At 41.5% G+C, this 17,122-nt stretch overlaps 1 protein-coding gene and 1 non-coding gene across 2 annotated transcripts in view; one reads left to right on the forward strand and one right to left on the reverse strand.

The window, feature by feature from the left end:
• The window catches only part of Akap13 (A-kinase anchoring protein 13), a 177,502-nt gene that overhangs the window by 138,055 nt on the left and 22,325 nt on the right, over nucleotides 1-17,122 (forward strand). Inside the window, 4 exon segments of the mRNA XM_042698540.1 lie at nucleotides 4,453-4,627; nucleotides 11,676-11,743; nucleotides 14,365-14,431; nucleotides 16,391-16,526. Of these exon segments, the coding sequence (XP_042554474.1) occupies nucleotides 4,453-4,627; nucleotides 11,676-11,743; nucleotides 14,365-14,431; nucleotides 16,391-16,526 (446 nt within the window).
• Trnaa-ugc lies at nucleotides 196-264 on the reverse strand. The gene has a single exon. It is a non-coding gene; the product is annotated as a tRNA-Ala (tRNA).

Raw genomic sequence — 17,122 nt, forward strand, 5'->3', positions numbered from 1 at the left:
GTTCACATGTACTGAATTTTATATTTTGCAGATAGCAGTAGATTTTATTGTTTTGTTTTGTTTTGTTTTTTGGGGGGGCCCTGTTGTGGGGCTGAACTCTGGGCCTGGGCACTGTCCCTCAGCTCTTCAGCTCAAGGCTAGCACTCTACCACTTGAGCCACAGCGCCACTTCCGCTTTTTTTCTTTTTGCTTATGTGGTGCTGGGGAATCGAACCCAGGGCCTCATGCATGCAAGGCAAGCGCTCTACCACTGAGCCACCTCCCCAGCCCCAGCAGTAGATTTTATTGTACATAAACTCTATACTTTCAATATAAGATTGTTCACCCAACCTTTTTGGAGTTGCCAATAACTGGCCTAAATTATTAGCCAAATATATCGAATGTTTATGAAAATGTTGGGGAACTTAAACAGGAAGTCTAACGGGAAGCTGACAGCTTCTGCTTTTATCTTTAAGAGGTGGTAATACTGTTTCCTGCTAAGTCTGCTTGTTTGTATTTACATACCCAAATGCCTAATTTTAGGTTCATAAAGTGAGTGGAAGAAGCCTCTTTCAACCATTCTATCTGTTTTTTTGTTTCTATTAAGATTTCTTTTCTGCATAGACAACCAGAAGGTAGATGGAAATATTTTAGACCAGTTCTTAGTCTAACTCAGCGTAGGTGTTTTTGTGTACATGAGTTATAGTCCTGCCCCATTTTTTTTTTTTTTTTTTTTTTTTTTTTTGGTGTGGCTTCTATATGAAAGAACTTAAGCACATCAGCCTTTCAAAGTAAAGCACATTACTATTTCTCATAAGAAAACCCTTTGCTTTTCTTTTTTACCACAGGCAGCTTCACTAAACATTTTCTTATGATCTGATCTTTATAAAATTTGGAGCAATAGTTCTGGTTCCTTAACTTCTGCTGTGAAAAACTTGGCCTTAGTCCTTGCCAGATTGTCCGTATTGCACCATAAGGACCATCAACACAGCAGCGTCTTTTGGAAGATTCGTTTTTTCTCCCTTCCTGTGTCCTTTAAGGCAGTTGGTATGCTCTTCTAGCAGCATTCAAATAGTTAAGACAGTTTGAAGGAAACAGGCAGCTTCAGCCCTCCCTCCTTCCCTTTCTCACCCAGTCTCTGGCTTCCTCTTACCATCTTGCTAATGGCAGCTCAAAGCTGCTGAGTGCTGCTTGGCTGGCATGAGCCATCCTTCTGTGAGAACACATTTTCTGGCATGGGGGCTGGATCATGTCGATAAAATGGGGTCGGCTTCCTGAAGTACCCCTCATAGCAGTGAGATTCACAGGACTGAAACATGGACAGGTAAGCGCCTGACTTCTTTAAAGAACTGAGTTCTAATGAACACAGGATGAACCAGTGTAGCTTTTTTTTTTAATCCGTGGAAGAACTAGTGCCATTGTTACATATAGAATGATAATTATTTATCATTTATTCACATTTGAAGAGCATAGCAAGGCTTGAGAGGCTAAACTAATTGCTATAGAGAATTTAACCATTGAAGCATGCTTGTAGCTTTTTTGAGCAAAAAAAGAAAAATCAAAAGTTTTTAGCTTAGCAGTTTATACATGGAGAAAAATCTTTAGAAAAGTGCAATTGAAAGAAAAAGGGAGTTACTTAGGCTCAGATTTTGTTAAGACTTTCGTGTGCTAATTTTCGTTTAGAACAGTTCCTGTTTTGTAAAATGGAGTCATTTAGTTTTGGTTTTTCTCCCTTCTGGTGTTTTGTTTTGGTAGCTTAATAGTATGGGCAATTTGGCTCTTAGATTTCTGTGACATATATTCTGTTAACAAAGGACTTCATGTGAATGATAGACTTAGCAGATAAATACCATTTCTTCCTAGTAGATGAGTTCTGAAGAAGGCAGAAAACACGGGTTCTAATCTTGACCACTGATCTTTTCCTCAGAAACATTTTGCAAGTCAAGGAACCTCTCAGGACCTCTGCCGAAGCAGAGAAAAGAGATCTGAGCTTGAAGTGGCCAGGTCCACTTCAGTTGAATTCCAGCAGGAATACTACCTCTGTACACTTGAGTGCATTATTGGGCATCCCTAACCCTCAGTCATTTCATATCTGAAATGGGGATAAATAGAACTAATTTGGTTATTGTAATAAAATGTGTGAAGTATTTACTATGATGCTTCATCACCCTTCATAACTGTTCAGGATTTTGGCTGTCATTTATTATCCTTTCAGTGGGAAAGAACATTCATCCTATCTACTTCATTGTTACTGAGTCAGGTGGAATAATCTGTGTGGAAGGTACTGATTTAAAATTACATGATAGTAGTTGTTATGCTCGTGAACCCACTTGTTAGGTATTTTCTAGATTCTAACAGTGGCGATAGAGGTGAATTGTAGGTCTTCATGGTTCAGTTGGTTTGAAAAGAAATTAGTCCTTAGTCCACTGATACTGATGAGTCAGTTGAATGCTTTGCCAAATATTACTTCTAAAATATGGCAAGTAAAGAGCATGTTCTGGCCTCTCAAGTCCAGTGTGAACCTGAAATGTCCCTGACTATTCTAGGTATTTCAGTAAGCATTCTTCAGTTACTTGTTCAATATCACGGCTTAAGTACCTTTCCATTTCTCTTCATGCCTGTGTAAGTTTTGGTAACAGCCCCTCTTGGATTGATGCTTGATGTCACATGAAAGCCCTTTGCTTTCTTGTGTTGCCAGAGAATTTCTGACATTCCTGTATTGTTTTGAGGTGTCAAAAGTGAGAGCAGTCTGGTACTCAAGCCACCTTTGTCACACCCTGTGCCAGTGTCCTGAGCTCAGTCACCAGAGAGTGCCCAGTGCAGTGGCTGGTAACTTGAGAACACTGTGAATGTCAGCTTCCTCCTCCTCCTCCTCCTTCTCCTTCTCCTCCTCCTCCCTCCTTCTCCCTCCTCTTCCTCCTCCTCCCCCTCCTCTGGGAGGTCAGGGAGACCATGGGGATGCAGGGTGCATCACAGTAGAGATCAGAGAGCAGGTCTTGGGAAGCCTTTTCCCTTTAAACCAAGGATGCTGTGCCTGCTTTTCTGTCTTTCTGGGCCTCCAGGCAGAGCAGTGAGCGGGCAGGCCTGGGGAATGCCTGTCTCCGGATCCCTGTTTTCACTGGAGAAGTGGCCATGGTGGCTACTTGTTTGAAGGGACAAACAAGGCAGTTGTCCTCTCCAGACCTCTTATGCCTCTCTGCCTTGATGTCCTCCTGATACTCCTCAGTTTCTTTTATCCTTCAGTCAGGGTAGTCCTTCCTGATAGGCACACCTGTAGTTCTAGATACTCAGGAAGCTGAGATCTGAGATCTGGCTCGAAGTTAGCCCAGGCAGGAATGTCTATGAGACTCCAAAAGTGGCACTATGACTCAAGAGGTAGAGCATTAGCCTTGAGCAAAAAGAAGCTCAGAGACAGAGTTCTGGCCCAGAGTTTAAGGCCCAGGACTGGCCATAATAAAAAAAAAAATCCTTTACTGTAATGGAATGAATGTCAGTGTTAGGTTAGAGGGTGGTAAGCTAGCAAAGCTCAGATAGGAGTTTTTACATACAGTTTGTTAAATGTTAATACATGCTGTGCACTGTGCCAAATGCTCTCCATGTTTTATTTCACTTACTTTTTTGTTTGTCAGTCATAGAGCCTGGGCACTGCCTGTCTCTGGGCTCTTTTGCTCAAGGCTAGTGCTCTACCACTTTGAACCACAGCATCACTTCTGGTTTTCTGGTGGTTGATTGGAGATAAGAGTCTCATGGACTTTCTTGCCCAGGCTGGCTTCAAACTGTGATCCTCAGATCTCAGCCTCCTGAGTAGCTAGGATTATAAACATGAGCCACTTGTGCCCAGTTTTTATTTTTTTAAACATAAGAAATGGGACCTTTACCATTCTGCAAATAAAAGATAGGTTGGGTGAAATAGTGTATACCTGGCTACAGTACATTATTATAAGCAGTTGTGGTAATAGCAGAAGAACTTAATTTTCATCCCAGACCTAAGATGTCTTCCTTTTTCTCAACAGCCTCTTCTTTCCCATTGGAATATTGGGCCAAAGTTAAGATCCATAACTTTAAAAATTCTAATCAGTGAAATCTCTGTGTGCGAAATATTTAATAGTTTTGGCTTAGAGTTCGGGAGGGTATCTCACAAAAGCTCCTCAGGAAGTGATTGATATGCAGCTAGTGTGATGTTTCGTGCAGCATCTTTCCCCTCCCTGGAGAAATTCTGACCCCAGAATTGCCACCATCCTTTCTCCTCTCCATCTACATACTGACACTAAGCTCATTGCTTCCTGTGTGGATTATTACCCTGTGCCTTACCAGAGACTTTGCTTGACAATACCTCTTGCTGCTGTTAGCCCTTGGGCTTAGTGTCTGTCGGTGTAAAGTTCCCCTTTGTTCAAAAATAGTTACCACATGCCATCTGGGCATTTAGGAAGACCTTTCAGTGTTGAATTAACTATTGAATCTTTTTTTCAGCAGGAAAAGGAGAAGGAGAAAGATAAAATTAAGGAGAAAGAGAAAGATTCTAAAGAAAAGGAGAAGGATAAGAAGCCTCTCAACGGACATACTTTCAGTTCCATTCCTATTGTTGGTCCCATCAGCTGTAGCCAATGTATGAAGCCTTTCACCAACAAAGAAGCCTACACTTGTGCAAGTAAGAGACCTGGTTGTTCTGTTCCTAAGATGAGGCTCTCTTGGTTCAGGAAAGCTGATTTGCTTCTAGTTTCCTGTCCATCCTACCCCTTATCTGTTCCTCATTTATGTGCAAAAGTAGCTCTGGCTGTATTTTTCTTTAAACATCATTGAGGAAATTTATTGTAAACGAATAAACTCTAGCCTGTAATTTTTCAGACATCCCCAATTTCAAATACTCTGCTCTATTATTCACAGACTACCTCCTATTCAGGAAGTCTGTGTCCCTGTCGGAACAATTCATAACCTAAAAACCCCATAGTTGCCTAGCAGTCCCTTGTTGGGTTATGTGGGCTTATTTTTATTGTTGTCTTGTGCTTTGTTTTCCTATGCTGGGGATCAGTCCTGAGGCTTTTCATATATTAGACAGCTCTCTACCTCTGAGTTATATCACTAGACCAAAGGATCAAATCTGTTCCTTTGGCATATGCTTTATCCATTTACCGACATCATGTGCATTGATGTTCCATATTAGCCTATTGCTGATCTCTGTAATAACCAGCTCAGTTCCTGGTTTTGATGAGGCACTCACAGGCCTGCCAGAGTCAGTTAACTTTTTTGAGGGCCATCTGGTCTGTCACAGCTACCAGACTCTGCAGTTGCAGGACAAAGTAGCCATAGATATATAAACCAAGGAACAATAAGGCCTTATTATGGACATAAAATTTAAATATTTGCATGTTGTGTAAAACCCATCATTTCATTTCTTTTCCCTACCATCTAAAATATAAAGGCCATTTGTAGTTCATGGGCTAAGAGAGTGCACCTCTTTTAACCACAGGCATCCTAGTCCCATTTTGATTTCTTGATTCCTCTTCCTATTAAGCCTAAGCGATTTCTGCTGGGCCCTCTGGGCAGTGAGCGTACTAAGGGCACTGCTGTGCTGTCGGTGTGCACTAGGAGAGGATTTTTTTTTTTTTAATGTAAATTGAAAACCTTTTATTTCTTCCCCTCATTCACCTTTGTCTTAATGAATCTTAAAATGTTGTGTATGGTTCTTGGCTCTGTTGTTTCTATTAGTGATTTTTAAAAACGCTAAGTTAAACCTGTCATGTACACATAAAAAAACTGAATGGCCCACCCAATATTCTTTTTTTCTGAAGGTTTGCCAAGGCACTATTAACGCCTTACAACATTTTGCCATTGATACAAACAGTTGTGGTGCTGTTCTGCCTGCTGCTGGTTAAGCTGGGGTGGCAGATACAAGGGATAATTCTAATTTAGCTTCCTAGGTATAACCTTGGCCCCCTCAGCAGCCTTCTTGTCCTCTGCTTTGATGACACCATGGCAGCTGCCTGTCTCATGTCACAATTGGAGAAATCCCACAGGACAGAGAAGCTCGTAGTACAGATAGGATATCGTTGTCACCTACCAAGCATCCAAAGGTCAAAAATATATTTCCACGTCAGAAACTTAGGCACCCATGCATGAACTACAACTTTGTGCCCTGCTCCAAATGTAGTGTTGAAATTGGCTCACCATCTGGGAGTGGCAGTGAAATTTGTGTATTAGATTGTGCAGCCTTCCTCATGTGACGAGGAGGAGGAGGAAGGAAGAAGTCAAGGCTTGGAAACAAAGGAACAGTTATAATCATCCTCCCAGAAAACAAGAAGCAGTGGCCTGCTTCTCCTGGCTTCCCGGAGGCCAGTGCCTGCAATCCACGTTTGCATGCATGAAGCCCCATCTGTTATCTTGGCAGGAAATGGAAGGGCTGAGTAATTGGGAGACTCAGAATCATTTGTTCTTTCCCTTCGTCGCCTCTCATGTTGCATCTTCCCAGGAGTTTCAGTAAATGTTCCATCCCTCTCAAGAAAGTAACTTTTTGACTTTTTGTTGTTTAACATCACCCCATTTCACTCACTCCCCCCCCCCCCCCCCCAATGAAGCTTCACACCTGCTCAATCAGGTTTCCAGGTGTGGTTTAGAAAGATGAGCTACGTAGTTCTTCAGGGTGATTAACATGATTTGCATTGCTATCTTGTCTTCCTTCCACCACTTTAATATGACTATCTACATGAAGATACTAAAGGATTGAACAGCATAGAATGTTTTAACCTCAGCATCTCTGACATCACCAGATCCACCTGTGCCAGTCTGAGACAGAGTGTAACAGCTCTGCATGAGGAGGAATGCAGAGGTAGTTATGGTCGGAGCAGCTAGAAATCACAGGCAGATAACATTCACGTAGCTTTCATCCACTCTCCTCCTGGATTTAAACACCAGAAGTCCAGGCAGAAGCTGGAGTCTTTCGTCAGGAATATTTCAAAGTAATTTAAAGGAAACCCTAGAAGGACTTTTGCACAGCCCAATCTGCTCCTGCTTTAGGATTAAGTGAATTCATGGTGAGAAGAGCTGTGTTTACAGTGATTTATTCTTTCTCATGTAAAACTGACCTTGGATCATCAGTTATTCTTTCCGGCTTCCACAGAAAAATGTATTTGTAGAAAGCTTGGTGTGTCCTTCAGAATAAAGAATTTGTTACTTGGGCTTTTGGATCTTGCCAGGGTTTTACTGTTTGCTTCTAACAGATGTAAAGAAATATTTATATTATTATTGATTTATTTTCTCTTGTGTTAGCAGCCTCAGAGTACTTTTGTAGTAGGTGCTTCCTCTTGATCCAAAAAATAAAACAAGTAAACCAGCTGTAATCTAAAGAAACAGAAGAACTTAGACTGTCTGATGATTGTATTTTGCTTTAGTATTTCATTATGAAAAGCAGCTCTGTAGGTAAACAATATTCTGGCATTTAGAGTTCATTGCTTATATATATATGAGAATGGTAACTGATCAACAAAAGGAAGTTTGTTATTAGGGGAAAGGAAGGTGAATGGAAAGCCTGAGCAGCAGAGTCGGTTCTTTTCAAGCAGAGCACTTTCATTTTGCTTCCTTGTTTGCTGATGTTCTTATGAAACCACTCTTAAGGAACATCACCGAGGATGGTTAGGCTTTTCTAGATGGCTCTCCTGTTGAGTGTCTGAGCACTGTGGTTGTTATACCAGCTACCAACATCATCTGACATTCCCTGTGGATAGAATTGTGGCATCTGTGCATCTCTGCATTGCTCATGTTAAAACATTTTGTTTGCTTTTTCTTTGTTAGGGTTGAAATGATAAGAGGAAGTTGCATATTTCTACTCTGAAAGGTAATTCTTCAACCTGTATCCTTAAGAAAGATCGGGTCATTTTTCACATAGAGAGTTTGCCTCTCAGATTTGCCTATAGTAGATAGAACAGTGAAAAGTCAGTGTATTCCCCAGCGGTGATCAGTGGGCTCTAGTACTGGAAAACCCCTCTTCAGAGCTCTGGCTGAGTGAGTCAGCTCGCAAATGTCAGTCTTTCCTCAAGAAGGCATGTGGTTCTTCCATACCCTAACTTTAGTTTATTTTGGAATAGTCACTCCTCTTAAATCTATGCAGCTGGTCTTCTTGTTGTTGTTTTTGTTATTGTTGTTGTTGTTGTTTTAATACAATACAGGGGCTTGAACTCTCAGGGTCTTATGCTTGCCAAGCAAGCAATCTATCACTTGAACAAGCTCCTTTTGCCTTACTCTGTTTTTCAGATAGATGCTTTTGCCCAGGACCACCCTCAGACTGCCACCCAGTTTCACCTTCTGCCTAGCTACCATACCCAGCTTGTTTGTTGAGATAGAGGCTTGAAAACTTTTCTTTTGCCTTGCTGGACCTGGAGCCTTGTTCCTCCCATCTCTGCCTCCCAATAAATGTGTGTCACCATGCCTGGCAAAGCTGATTTTTGTAAGCTAGTCTCATTAACTGCCCATTTTTCTGCTGAGAGAGAAAATACATGGCATATTACAAAGATCTGTGGTGTTTGGTGGCAGAAGCTTAAAAGAATGTACCAACAGATAGATTACAGTTCCCCAGTCATGTGGGTTTCATTTCATTTTCTTCTGTTGAGGGCTCATTTGAACAAGGATTTTGTTGGTGATGGGCTGTTTGCTTTTAATTTCAGAAAAATTTAATTTATGGCTCTGTTCTGAACCATAAATTACTGCACTGAGAGCTTTTTCAAGAATTTTGGAAAATGAAAGCATATTGCTCACTGCTATTAGGAAATCTTTTAAATAAAATAATTTAAAGGTCAGATAGTTTTTCTATGATCTTCCTAACATTGTGGTATGGTTTTTGGCAATGACCTTAAACATGTATTCGATTTGTCTTTCATTCTTGTGTTCTTGGTAAATTATTTATTTTCCAAAACAGAGAATATGGTTTTAATCGCATGACTGCCTGATGTCAGGAGGGCTAGAAGTTTTCTCTTCACTCATGTACAACTGCACCGAAACACACCAAGACTGTCCCGTGGCTGGGCACTGAGTCAAGTACTGCTTGGTAACAAGCTGAGTGTTTTTAAGGAGGTACCTCAGTATCTGAAGCAGGTGTCCATATGAATTGTTTACCACTAAGACTCATGACCATAACACAGAGCATGTTAAGACTTCAGCTGTAAAAAAAAAAGACTTAAGCTGTGTTGAGATGTGTCTCAGTTAACTAAAAGCATTTTACTTGTTCAGTAAAGCAAAGAAAAATAAAATAGAATTGAAAATAGCTTTATTATTATAGGTTTGGTGACTCTTCAAATGATGCGGAAATGTTTCTGAGGAATTCTAAGGAACTTCTTAGTTTTCAAAGATATTAATACAAAGTATTCCACACAGACAATTTAGGAGGTACCTGTGTACCTGGCATTCACTAATATATATAATATTTATTATAATGTATTATGTATATATGTATGTGTGTATGTATGTATGTATGTACGTATGTATGTATGTGACAGAGCACTTGTTTAGATGTGTTAGGCCCTGGGTTCATTTCCCATCACAGCAGAAAAGAAGGGAAGAAAATGACATTTTGTCACTAGTACTTTACATTATTTTTCATTTTAAAGAAATAAACCATTTCAGTTAAATTTGAGCTCCCTGCCAGAAAGTAAAATTTAAAAAGCAACGAATTCCTGTTTTCCTGTTCTTATTCCTCTTCTTTCCCATAGATAAGTACTATCACAAACTGGGTGTACATCAAATCTCTGTTACAGTTCCATCTCATGTCACCAAATTTTAATTTTTGTTGTTAGCAGGGTATCTGATTCTGTAATTGGCTTTATCTCCCCAGTATTGTATCTTGGGGAATCAGCATGTTGAGAACACAGACCTACATCATTGACTTTTGGATTTTCTGTGGTATTGTATTACCAGTATTTCAGATACAAATATTTCAGAGGTGTTCCTGTACTCAGTCATTTGGATCACTTTCAACTGTCTGTATTACAGATGGTACTATAAGGATTTTGTTTAGGTGCATATGTGGTGGGGTGGGGCTAAACTCTACACCAAGAAGGGCTGATTCATTAAATGGACACATCTAAAATGAGGCAGATGGTGAAAGTTTCTTCATTGGCATGTCTTCATTACTTAAAAAAGGGGTGGGGGGAGACTGTGACCCTTCTTTATTAATGGGTTTTCTTTTGTTTTGTTTGAGTCATGGGGCTTGAACTCTGGGTGGGCCTGGGCACTGTCCCTGAGCTCTTCCTCTCAAGGCAAGCGCTCTACCCCTTGAGCCACAGCATCACTTCTGGTTTTCTGGTTGTTAATTAGAGATAAGAGTCTCACGGACTTTCCTGCCCAGGCTGGCTTCAGATCTTAGCCTCCTGGGTAATTAGGATTATAGGCATGAGCCACCAGCACCCAGCTATTTATGTTTTATAGATGAAGAGACCGAGGCCTGAGGAGAGTCACAGTGATCCACAGGACCAGGGCCCAAATCTAATCTCCCTTGACAACTATTTGTGTCCTGTTCTCCTTTTGGTGTCAGTAGTTGACTTAGTTTGTGTCAGAGCACTTGGCTTAGATTGAAAAAAAAAAAAGGTGTGAGGTCTACAGAGAAACATTTTTAAAGGTGCCATAATCTAGGCATTGACTGTCCTGGAGAGTTAGGTTTAGCAATGGATACACACATCCATACTGCAGAAGAACACAGTGAAGGAAGAAAAACCTAGCAGAATTCTAAAACAGTGATTCTAAAACAAGGATTCAGGGAAAGTCCTGGGAACCAAGTGGGTATGGCAGGAGCAACTGTTGTCAAAGTAACTGTTACCACACCCTTGGCTATTACCATTCCATCCTCTCTCCTCCCCTGTAGTCCATCGTCTGATCTTCAGAAATCATCATTCCCCCCTACCACCCCCATTTCATGAGTTGGCCAAGGCTGGACCTGTTAGTACACTTCCTGAAACATTACCCAGGGGATGCTGTCTGCGCTGACTTCCTGAGTGAGCCTCTCCCAGGAGAGATTGCTTCTCAGTCATCCCCAAGGGCAGATCTTCATCCCTGACCTTTTGTTTGGCACAGTTCTTTTTCATGACTTCATCTCAGCAGTAAGAGCTAGCGATGACCTTTCCAAAAACAGTTCTTGAGCAGTGGACCTTGTAGAACAAGGAAAGGAGAAATCAGAAGTGTTCTGAATTGAAGTCTTTCTATTTTGGCAAGCTTGTAGTCACTTTTATCTCTCAGGAGACCTCCCTTTTCTTAAGTCAGGGTTCCCAGGGAGTTTGGGGAGAGCTGTAATCACCTTTGTGTGTGTGGCTCTTGAGTCAGAGCACGTTGCAAAAAGGTCAGGGTAGTTGAGACCCCACGTGGAAGATAAATGTTTAAATCTACACCCTGCGATTGGGAACAGTAACACAAAATTTATAACTCCTGTTACTGGCTTTGTTCATATGTTTTCTTGTGATTTCAGCATACAAATAAGCAGCAAGGCAAACCTACAAGTTTATATTTTGGTAGCTGCTCAGGCTTCCTCTTTGGGAAGTTGCACATTTTTGTTAATCAGAAGTCACATCTGTTCTTGTTTCTCCTCCTGATATCATCTGAGGCCGGCTTCTGAGAAGAGGACTGCAAAATGTAGTTTCAGTTATGGGATGTGGATGACTTCACTTGAAAATCCACAGGCTCCTTGCTGCTTATTGTGACCTTGACTTCTCCTTTCTTTTCAGATTGCAGTGCTTTTGTCCACAAAGGCTGCAGAGAAAGTCTGGCTTCCTGTGCGAAGGTCAAAATGAAGGTAAGAAATTTCTGGTTTTGAAGAAGCTTAAACTAGAAGCATTTAGATTAGCAAAACTCTCATGAGTCTTGAGAATTGAAGTTCTGATGAGTTTTGTTTTGTTTTGCTTTAATCACGTAGTCTCAACTAAAATTAACCAGAATAATTGAAAGGCAATTTTTCTTTAATTAGTTCTCAGTTAATACAGGAATTTCAGAATCTTAGTAAACGAAAGCATTCAGAGCCCCTACATGTTAAAATATATGTTTCTCTGCTAATTTAATGTTTATGTTAATATTAAAGTTTTCTTTTTAACCAAATCTGCAGATCTACTGCTCTTTTTTTTTTTTTAAGCTTATACTCTTTTATTATTTTTATGGTGCTGGGAAACAATGAGCTACCTCACCAACTCCACTGTTACTTCTGTATGTAGTACCATGAGGAAGGCAGCAGGGATTCAGGGATTTGTGATACATGATGGATAGGGGCCTGTGCTGCTTTTCCAGTGGTGCGTAGAGAAACAGTGTGAGTTTGGGTGTACCCTTTTAGGAAGACTGTTTTCAATCCTTACCTGAAGAGACTCTCCAGCTGCATGTATGCATGCCCAACGTTGTATGTACTTTGTTGAAAACCAGATACGTTTGTCTTGGTGCACTGGCCTCAAGGGCTTACTAGAGGAAATTTACTGGGTGCTGCCCCCAGGATTTCATACTTGAGAGGGGGCCCAGGAATTTGCATTCTGATGAGTTTCTAGGTGTCTTCCCTTTGAGAAGCACTGAACCTCTTGAAAGAAGATAACTTCTGTATCCCTGATCACACCCAGACATGCAGTATTTGTTTTTTAATTTTGAGGTTGTGCCGTTATTTAAAAATTACTTAAGCCTGGTGTCCATGGCTCACACTATTGATCCTAGCTAAATAGGAGGCTGATCTGGAGGACCTTTTCTGCCAGGCAGACCAGAAAAGTCTTTGAGATTCCATCTCCAGAATAATCAGCAGAAAGCAGAGCTAGAAGTATAGTTCAAGTGGTAGAACATCTTCCAAGCAAGCAAGCTGAGCAAGCACTAAGTCCTGAGTTCACATCCAGTCTGCTCCTCTCCTCCCCCCCTTCCCATATATATGCATGCACACACATTTTTTTGTCAGTTTGAATTTTTAATTTTTCCTGAAAATTTGATCATACAACCCTGGGTGCTTTTTTTGTCATCATTTACAATTTTTACCCTGCTTTTTTCCTCCATAGGTAATACTTACTACCTTCTCAGTCTGTTTTTTAACCATCTTTTATTATATTTACTTTCTGTGGTCCATACCTCCCCCCCAAACATAAATTGCCAACATACCCGAAGTCAGGAATCATTGATCCATTTTTAGATTTTTACCATACCTAACTCATAAATCAGTATTTTTTTTTGGGGGGGGGGAGGGTCTGGTCGTGAGGCCTGGACTCTGGGCCTGGGCACTGTCCCTCAGCTCTTCAGCTCAAGGCTAGCACTCTACCACTTGAACCACAGCGCCACTTCCGGCTTTTTTTTCTGCTTATATGGTGCTAAGGAATCGAACCCAGAGCCTCAAGCATGCAAGGCAAGCGCTCTACCACTGAGCCACCTTCCCAGCCCCATTTTTTTTTTTTTTTTGGTCGGTCGTGGGGCTTGAACTCTGGGCCTGGGCGTTGTCCCTCAGCTCTTCAACTCAAGGCGAGCGCTCTACCACTTGAGCTACAGCGCCACTTCCTTTTTTTTAGATTTTTAATTTTACTTTTTTTTTGCCAGTCCTGGGGCTTGAACTCAGGGCCTGGGCACTGTCCCTGAACTTCTTTTGTTCAACACTAGTATTCTACCACTTGAGTCATAATGCCACTTCTGGCTTTTTCTGTGTATGTAGTACTGAGGAATCTTATGCAGGGCTTCATGTATGCTAGGCAAACACTCTACCAGTAAGCTACATTCCCAGCCACATTTATAGATTTTAAACATCCAGGATGGTGTCAGGTTTATAGTTCCTTAAAAGCTGGCATGATGCATAGCAAGTAGTCACGCAGCTTCTTTCTTAAGGATATACAAGTTTTAAATCATCTCTCCACTCCTTTCTCCCATTTGTTAGCTGTCTGACCTTACAGCTATTGGAGTTGGGCATCTGTGCTAAGACTTCACAGTGAATACTGTGAATGCACTGGGTTCTGCAGAAGAACTTGAGTTGCATCTCCTGTGTGTAACAATGTAACCTAACTAGAACAGTTCATGTTAGGGATTTCTCTCTACTTAAATGTTTCAGTCTACAATTTCTCAAAGTATTTTTTGTTATATTTCACTACAAGTCCTAACTAAGCATTTTATAAGAGTTTGACAACGTATAAAGGCTAGTCAGTAGCAAAACAGGAATGAAAAGGGCAGAGATGCTCCTCTTCAGTAACCAGCAGACTAGTGAGAAGACTAGTGAGTTACTGTAATGAGGATGAGCTTTCTGGAGGGATCTGCGAGGTTTTCTGCGGGGGGGCTCGGCTGCTGTCTTGGCTAAGAAGAGGGAAGAATGCCTTGCCTAGGAAGTGAGCAAAGCAAGCCTGGGAAAAGCAGCAACATCCCTACATTGGTAGAAGCGGGCAGTCCTGTGCAGTCTTCATGCGTTCACTCTCTTTTCTCTAGCAGCCCAAAGGGACCCTCCAGGCACATGACACGTCATCACTGCCCACCGTCATCATGAGGAACAAGCGTAAGTAGATGAGCGACTTCTCTGATGTCCTTTCCAATGGTCTGGCTGCAGCTTGATAATGTAATGCTTTTATTTATCATTCCTCATCAAGATTTTTGAGTTACCTATTCAGGACAACCACAGTGGGATGAAGCTGCTGCTTCAGCCTGCAGCTTCCTTGACCAGTAGCAGTATTTTCTCACGAAAGCACTTTACCCATGCTATTTATCACCACACACTTTCTGTAATCAACAGTATGTGTGCTAGCTTGAAAGGCAGTGATGCAGACCCCACTGTGAGTAAATGACCCCTGTGCAATTAGGAAACCCAGTCTCCTCTTTAGCAAGCTGTGGGCTTAAGTACTTGATTATAGCACCTCCCAGTTGTTTGAGTCTTGCTACTTAAACTTATTTATGAATTGTGAAATTATGTAATTGGTTCATTTTCCCCCACCTCAAAGACCTCAAGTGTTAAAAACTGGGTAAATCATGCTCAGCCATTCACTAGTCTATGCAAGGCTTCATTGTGGTTTTCCTTACTAGTTTTCCCTCTTAATTCTCTGTTTCTTATTTCATTCTTATTATAGTATTTAGTGTTTGTCTTTCTAATCTGCCTTTTCTGTCAATTTATTCATCTGTTTTGTCTGTTGTTCATTTAGGTGATATACTTCATACTTACATGTTCTCACTTTTCCCCCCATTGTGTTGTTGAGGCACAGGTGATTGTTAGAAGCCTTTGTTTCAGATTTCTCTGTTTTCCCTAAGCAGATAGTGTGATTCAGCTATCGATTTCCCTCACTTACTTTTAACTGCTGACAAGTAATGTAGTCTTTTTTCACTGGTTCCATGGGAACCTGTGAGACTTGCCCAAGGTAGTGTTTTCACTGTATAGTTCCAGGAGCAATTAGTTGTGCAGCTTCTTGGGTCCTACCCACGACTGTGCATCATGAACTCCCAAGTGGAGCCCAGTAATCTGTGCTTTAATGGATCTTCTAGGTGAGTGCCACTGCCATAAGCCTCATTTCTCTTGAGTACTGCAGAGCTTGAGAATAGCTATACCTGTCTGTACTCCCCTGGAAGAATACGAACTCCCTTTAGACACTTTAAGTGTAGCCTATATCCATATTTGCATGCAGATGGCTAGACAAGTCACTTGGTCACACTGACATCGACTTCCGTCTGTGGTCCAGCCCATCCGTCTTACTAACCTTAACCTGTTTTCCTGTGACATTATCCCTTATTTCAGAAGCCTATTTTCTTTCTCCAAAAGCTCTTTATGTGAAAGATTTTTTTTGGGGGGGGGGGGGGTGTCCGGTTGTGGGGCCTGAACTCTGGGCCTGGATGCTGTCCCTCAGCTCTTCAGCTCAAGGCTAGCGCTCTACCACTTGAGCCACAGCGCCACTTCTGGCTTTTTTCTTTTTTCTTATGTGGTGCTGAGGAATCGAACCCAGGACCTCATGCATGCAAGGCAAGCGCTCTACCACTGAGCCACCTTCCCAGCCCATGTGAAAGATTCTTTGTGTGTGTTACTTCTGACCACAGTTTGTACATGGAGAATGTCCTTATTTTGGGAAGGCTGTTTTGTTGTTGACCTCTGTGTTTCACCCAAACTCCCTGTCCTGCCTTAGCTGTGCAATATTACATGGCATTTGCCACCACACTCAGCACTGCATCTTACTAGTAAGTCCTTTTTGCTGATCACTTTTGTCATTTCCAATCTTTTGCTTTTCTCAACAACTCTACATTAAATAACTTGCATACGTTCTTGAAGACGGGTATAAAACTACGTTGTTCTAGATGTAGAATTATTGGACCAGAGTTTAGTAGCTGTCGTCAAACTGTCTCCATGATCTTACACTGTCATATTCCAAGGGCTAGCCTATTTTAAAGTGTTGTGCTTCTGTGTGGCATTTGTCAGGTAAGCCAGCATCAGTGATTGTGGACAGGGATGCTTCATTTAACGTGCTGTCTTCCTTTGCAGCCTCACAGCCCAAGGAACGTCCTAGATCTGCGGTCCTTCTAGCGGGTGATGCCTCTGCTGCCCCAGTGTTTGCCAACAGACGATCCCAGCAGAGCGTCTCACTGTCCAAAAGTGTCTCCATACAGAACATTACTGGGTGAGTTGGTTTAGAGATAGCACAGTTGACCACTGGATGACATGGACATAATAATCCCATCATCTGAGGAAGTGTTCCTTTAGAATCGGATGTGTAAATAATGGTTTGATGCCAGTTGAGTGGTTCTGACAGCCAGGGCTGTGTTCCTGCCCTATCATGGACTGCTGTTCTGCATTAGAGTCCCTTTTATGTACCATTGTCAAGCTGGGATACTTAAGACATTTACATATGACCTCACTCCACTTTTGAAGAACCTGAGATATAAAAAGATGTTCTTTAAGCCAGGCATTTGGTGGCTTACAACTGTAATGCTAGCTCCTTAGGAAACTGAGATCTCCAGGTAGCACTTGGAAGCCAGAAAAGTCCGTGAGACTCCATCTCAAAAGGCTTGGCTCAAGTGACAGCCAAGCAAGCACAGACCCTAACTTCAAACTGCAATGCTGTCAAAAAGAGAGGAAAAATGGATGCGTTTTAAATAGAAATAAGGAAGTGTGGGGGGGGGATATAATTTAATTGGATATTTTTACAACCAACCCACATTATAAGATTTTCATGTTCTTGTATTGTTCCAGTGAACCTGGTGGTTTTGTTTCCTT

The sequence above is a fragment of the Dipodomys spectabilis genome, unplaced genomic scaffold (genome assembly GCF_019054845.1).
Source record: "Dipodomys spectabilis isolate Male_0828 unplaced genomic scaffold, ASM1905484v1 ptg000233l, whole genome shotgun sequence".
NCBI classification, from domain to species: domain Eukaryota; kingdom Metazoa; phylum Chordata; class Mammalia; order Rodentia; family Heteromyidae; genus Dipodomys; species Dipodomys spectabilis.